The sequence below is a fragment of the Ictalurus punctatus genome, chromosome 1, assembly GCF_001660625.3.
Source record: "Ictalurus punctatus breed USDA103 chromosome 1, Coco_2.0, whole genome shotgun sequence".
Lineage (NCBI taxonomy): Eukaryota > Metazoa > Chordata > Actinopteri > Siluriformes > Ictaluridae > Ictalurus > Ictalurus punctatus.
The window spans coordinates 6,135,324-6,141,905 of NC_030416.2; the positions used below are offsets into that span (position 1 = coordinate 6,135,324).

The 6,582-nt window shown below is 35.4% G+C and overlaps 1 protein-coding gene across 1 annotated transcript; it reads left to right on the forward strand.

Moving 5' to 3' along the window:
• Positions 1-3,598: 3,598 nt before the first annotated feature.
• si:dkey-96n2.3 (uracil nucleotide/cysteinyl leukotriene receptor) lies at positions 3,599-6,316 on the forward strand. Its single transcript, XM_017467196.3, has 2 exons — positions 3,599-3,727; positions 4,539-6,316. Exons 1-2 carry the CDS (start codon positions 3,701-3,703, stop codon positions 5,514-5,516), a joined length of 1,005 nt encoding a protein of 334 aa, XP_017322685.1. The 5' UTR covers positions 3,599-3,700; the 3' UTR covers positions 5,517-6,316.
• The last annotated feature ends 266 nt before the right edge of the window (positions 6,317-6,582 follow it).

The window sequence follows — 6,582 nt, forward strand, 5'->3', positions numbered from 1 at the left end:
AACAGCAGATCACCACATCAGGTTAAACTCCTGTCATCTCGGACTAGTCTGAGGACCTTGATCTTTCTTGTTTTCATACCATTCTGTGTAAAATCTAGAGAATGTTGTGTGTATAAAAAAAAAAAAAATAAATAAAAAATCCCAGAAGATCATCAGTATCTGAAATACTCAAATCCAACAACCATGCCATGATTAAAGTCACAGAGATCACATTTTTCCTATTCTGATGTTTGATGTGAACATTAGTTAAAGCTCTGGACAATGATTTTATGCATTGTGGTGATACTACATGATTGGATAATTGCATAAATGAGCAGATGTACAGGTGTTTCTATTAAAGTGGACAGTGAGTGTATTTCCTGTATTAAGTAGGGTATCTATTATATTTCCATAGATCATTTTTAAATAAAAGCTAAGATACAGATTTATTTCGGCTTTTATTTACTATATCGTTGAGTCGAAATTTTACATACATTTAGTATTTGGTGGCTTTGCTTGAACTTGAACTCACTGCTTGATGCAGTTTTCTACAAACATCGTGCAATACTTTGCTGGAATTTTCGCTCATTCCTCCCAATAGAACTGTTAACTTCGTTGGGATTGTGGGCCTGTGTGGCAGCGGGGGTGTGGTCGAGTTTCAGCTGCGGATGGAGAGGAGGCTGGTTGACCGAGTGTGTCCTCACTGCAGCCTGTAACACGATGAAATATTGGATCAGATATAGTACTTCAGACATACTAGATGTTCTAACCCTAACCATAGATGAATTACATGACGGCGCATGCGTGTTACAACATCCAGTACATGGTGGCTCTAATCCAATACGTCATCGCACTACAGGCTGCAGTGAGCATTTGGTTGAACCGGTAGGTAACATATTTACATTTACATTTATTCATTTAGCAAACGCTTTTATCCAAAGCGACTTACAAATGAGAAAATACAAGCAAAGCGATATATCAAGTGGAGAACAATACAAGTAGTGCTACCATACAAGATGTTTAATTGAGTTCCGGAAGATGCAAAGTGCGCAGAGTCGAGGTGTAAGTGCAAATTTATTTATGTATTTATTTTTTAAGGAGTTGGTTAGGTGTTCACGGAAGAGGTGGGTGTTTAGCTGTTTTTTTGAAGATGGTGAGAGATTCTGCGGTCCGGATTGACGCAAGATGATTCTCACCCATGTCTTATTACAACCAGTCTACTGATTTGTGTTTCTTTCTGCTTTCAGGTGATGGTCGCAGCCATAGAGATAGTGAGTGATCAAACTGACGGAGCGTGCAACAGACACACACATGCATGCCAAGGAACTGGAATGGCGCTATAGTCATAAGTTCGTAACAGATCCTTTTCGGTTGTTGTTGTTGTTTTAAAGTGCGTTGAAAAGCACGGTGTAAATAAATGCGAGCCCAGAGCTCTGCTAAAATTCCGCCGACTTCGAGTCTTCCTCCGCACTCCCAGGTTCCACAGCCTCCTTGCTCAGACATACTTTTTCAGTTCAGTCCACTAATGGATTCAGGTCAGGGCTTATGCTTAGGATCACTGTCCTGCTGGAAGATCCACATACAACCAAGTTTTAACTTTCTGGCTGATTTCTTGAGGTGTTGCATCAGTATTTCTACATAATCCTTCTTCCTCATGATGCTATCTATATTTTTAAGTGTAACAGTTTTCCAGGAAAAACACCTCTATGCTTTACAGGTGGGATGGTGTTCTTTGAAATAAAAGCCTTGCCCTTTTTCCACCATACATAGTGCTAATCAATATGGCCAAAAAGTTCAATGTTTGTTATATTTTACCAGAAATTAAAATGACTCGGAAAGACTGGTGATCATCAAAATTCAGTCTGGCTTTTTTATTCTGGTTTTTGAATAGGGGCTTCTTCTTTGCGTGATAGTAATTCAGGACATGGCGATGTTGGACTTTGTTAATGATTGATGCATGTAAATGTTTAATGTTGAAAAATTATCTGCCAATAGAACAAGATTATTTCAAGCTTGAAATCAGTTTTTTTTAAGGGTCTAGAAATGGGTTTAATAATCTTATAATAGAAAATACTAGATACAAATATTTCTATGTTCAAAATATATATGACACACAGTTGGGGAAATAAGTAAATATATTTACTGAAAAAAATGTTGACACGTCCAATGATGGTGTGTGTGTGTGTGTGTGTGTGTGTGTGTGTGTGTGTGTGTATATATATATATATATATATACATACATATATATATATATATATATATATATATATATATATATATATATATATATATATACACACACACACACACATATATATATACATACATATATATATATATATATATATATATATATATACACACACACACACATATATATATATATATATATATATGTGTGTGTGTGTGTATATATATATATATATATATGTGTGTGTGTGTGTGTATATATATATATATATATATATATATATATATATATATATATATATATATGTGTGTGTGTGTGTATATATGTGTGTGTGTGTATGTATGTATGTGTGTGTGTACATATATATATATATATATATATATATATATATATATATATATATATATATATATATATATATATATATACACACACACACACACACACATATATACACACAGTGCATCTGGAAAGTATTCACAGCGCTTCACTTTTCCCACATTTTGTTATGTTACAGCCTTATTCCAAAATGGATTAAATTAATTATTTTCCTCAAAATTCTACAAACAATACCCCACAATGACAACGTGAAAGAAGTTTGTTTGAAATCTTTGCAAATTTATTAAAAATAAGAAAAACAAAAAAAGCACATGTACATAAGTATTCACAGCCTTTGCCATGACACTCAAAATTGAGCTCAGGTGCATCAGGTGCAATGTTATCTTAGTGTATGATATGGAATTTCCACAGTGAAGAAGAATCCTTTATTTATTTATTACATATACATTACAGCACAGTGAAGTTACTTTCTTTGCATATTCCAGCTTGTTAGGAAGTTGGGGTTAGAGCACAGGGTCAGCCACGATACGGCGCCCCTGGAGCAGAGAGGGTTAAGGGCCTTGCTCAGAGGCCCAACAGTCGCAGCTTGGCACTTTATAAAAAGGCATTTGCTCAGTGGTCCCTTTATCAGACAGATCTACCTTCATTCTTATATCCACTAGCCATTTTGTCAGATACACCTACTCCAGACCTGCACCATGTAATTGTAAAATTCTTGACTGTAGCCTATTTTTTTGCTATGCGGTTAGTCAGGAGTCATCATCTAAACCATTCATAAATGGAAAAAAAATACTGCTGGCTACATGTCATGGAAAGCATTTTTAACACAACAATAACAGCATTCTTGGATTCTTCAGTGTTGTACATCTAATGACCTATAGAGTAGTTTTTGCCTGACAAAATGTTCATTGAGTGTAGCTTGAAGGTAAGTACCTAATAAAGTGGACACATATGTATAACAAAATTATGATACATTTGTGAACTACTCTTCACAGTGCAAACATTCACATTTCTAGACTGCCGAGTTTGATTCATCTGCTCTTTATAAATGTTCATCTTGATGACTGAGAGTGGGAGGTTATAGTACATCATGTGAAAAACCACAACAGGAAGGAGGTAGACATAGGTAAAGAAGTGTGATTTTCAAATGCCCTGCTGAAGGTAAAGAGCATTACTCTATCAGAGATCACCATGAAAGAAGAAATATTCAACTTATCAGTAAGTACTTAATTGCTGAAAGTACTGTTAAAATTATTTACATATATATATTCTAAACCTTTGTAAGATTTCAGAGTGTTTCGACAAAAAGGAATAGTAAAATATATGTTTTAATTGAAAAATTGCTGTATATGACATTTTATGTAGCAAATGCTGTGAAAAAAATTAAGCCATGTTCGGAGTAGGAACAGCAGACTTTACCATCATCGAATAACTATAAGCATGAAAAGCAGAAGTAGCTCTTTTTCATTTATAGTTTGTCAGATAATGGTGACGTCAAAATCTCTAAAGTATTGTTTAACCTCCGGTCCAGGGAAAAAAATTGTTAATAGTGGGCCAATTTTAGTTATTCATGAGACACCGCTGATGTAAATAATCAAAGTTAGGATTTAAAAAAAAGCTGACATTTACAAAGGCAAACAATCCCAGATTGTTTGGGCTAGTTGTCTTGGGTCAGATTCTTGAATTTTTATTTTTTTTTATGTTGTCTTTAATGCACAGAAAATCAATTCACTTTTATTTACAAAGTCCTGGCAAGAAACATAAAGAATCGTTGGGATTGTGAAATTCTGTCTGGAATTTCTGTGATTGTACAACTTTATATGTTTAACCCTTAGTTAATATTTTGGTACAAAATACATATATTTAATGCCATGTTAATAACATTTAACTTGCGAGTTAGACAGAACCATAAGTCTCAATAACTACGAAGCGATAAAGTCCTACTAAAGTTATATACATTGATGCATACACTTATATGTACAATCAACTGCCTCTTTTCCATCTCTCTCTCTCTCTCTCTCTCTCACAGACTCTAAGTGATCATATAATTATGAATTTCTCAGTGGAGAAAAAGAATGGCATCTACTCAGCTGGGTCCTATGAAGAAAACATGTTCTTTGCCACCTTATACATCATTGTCTTCATCGTGTCTGTTCCGTGCAATATGCTGGCTCTATGGGTTTTCCTTCAGAGCAAGAGCTCCTCCTCTTCCAAGGTGTTCCTACTGAATCTGGCTATAGCTGACATGTGTTATGTTTTGGTGCTGCCCATGCGTGTGATTTATCATGCTTCAAACGGTGACTGGCCACTTGGAGAGGCATCTTGTCGCCTGGTGGGATTCCTGTTCTTTATAAACCTCTACTGCAGCATGTACCTAATAACTTGCATTAGCCTGGACCGCCTGTTGGCCATCAACCTGCCCTTGAAGTGGCAATCCCTAAGGAGAAGTAAAAATGCTAAAGTGATTTGTGCCATTTTGTGGGCATTGGTGACTTGTTCAATGGTACCTGTGCTCTTCTCTACTCAAACCTCACCCTTTTGGTCATCAGGGAGGAATGTGACTCTTTGTTATCAGCTGTATTTGGAGAAAACATCTTTCAAAGCCCTTGTGTCAACGGCAGTTGCAATTTCTATACCTGTGGTCTCTCTGACGGTGTCTTACATCCTCATTTTTCTCAAGCTCAGAGTGATGACATTTCATCAGAGGACATCTGTCCAAAGTAAAGCATTCAGAATGATCCTGCTGACTCTGGCTACATTCATAGTGGCCTTTGTGCCATATCACATGCACCGTTTCCTGTACATTGAGCGCCACACACAGGGCAAGTTATCTGATTCTGAAATTAGATCTTTGGCCTTTGGTAACCGAATAACTTCTGCTCTCACATGTGTTAGTGGTATAATGGATCCGGTTATGTACTTCTTCCTGGCTCGTAATTACCAGAAGTCACTGCTTAAGCTGTGTGGAAGAGCAACAGAGACAGACAGGCTGCAGTCCACCACCTGAATTTGACACTTTTTTTTTCTCTCTCACTGTATTTAAAAACTTACAAAGATTACATTTAATATATTTTAATCCAATGTACGATAAAGTAATGGGATGTTACGGTCATTGTCATAATAAATAACATAATATTTCAGTTTTGCGTGTGTGTGTGATAACCCGTAAAAGTACAACATGCATTTTTGACATAACCCATTTGCAATTAGTTATGCAATTACTCACCGACTACCACAATGAAAGAAATGGTAGAAGACATAAGTGGAAGTTATTTCCACTTCCAAGTTATTTTGGAAGTTATTTCACCAAGTTTTTGATAGAGACTCCAAAGCGAGTTTATAAGCCACTCTGGATAAGGGCATCTACTAAATGCTGTAAATGTAAATACATAAGCGATTTAAATGTGACCGTATATTCCATATATAAAAGTGAAGTAATCCATGAAATTATATGATATGAAGTCGATCAATCATGGTTTACTTTAGTTAGTCTTCTTATGCCTCAATTTACACACCATCATGTAAACACTCCTACGAATTTATTTATATATATACATAAATTATTATGATTATTATTATGATTATTATTTTTACAAATAAATTGCTGTGTATCCTGCTTGATAAATTAAGCTCTTGAATGACCTTGGTGGTTTTTGACAAAATTTCCCTTTGTAGCTGATGTTTAACTTCCCTTAACCCTTTTTCCTCCGCTGTCCTTTTTTTTGTGTGTGTTGCCCCTCTCTTTGGGCTGGAAATGAGGTGTCATTGAGTCCATGTAACTAAACTCTGTCTTTTCTCTAAATATTACCTCCCAAAACATCAATAAACATAATTTTTCAAAATTGGTTTCTTATATTGGTCATGCAATGCAATGTGTGGAAAAGCAATAGCGTTCCTAGAAACCAAGTACACACAGTATGTGTACTGTTTTTGATTACATATGAATCAGTTTGGATTATATATATATATGACTCATTTAATCAAAGCCAGTGGTTTATAAACCCATCTGGCTCTGTGTTGACACTGTATAAATATATGATTAACACTGTGTCGATTAAGGCATAGATTTACAC

Excerpts from the sequence above, each read along its gene's own strand:
- si:dkey-96n2.3 (XM_017467196.3), top strand. The coding sequence starts at position 3,701 with ATGAAAGAAGAAATATTCAACTTATCA. Across the intron at positions 3,728-4,538 it reads AAGAAATATTCAACTTATCA|ACTCTAAGTGATCATATAAT; the intron begins GTAAGTACTTAA and ends TCTCTCTCACAG.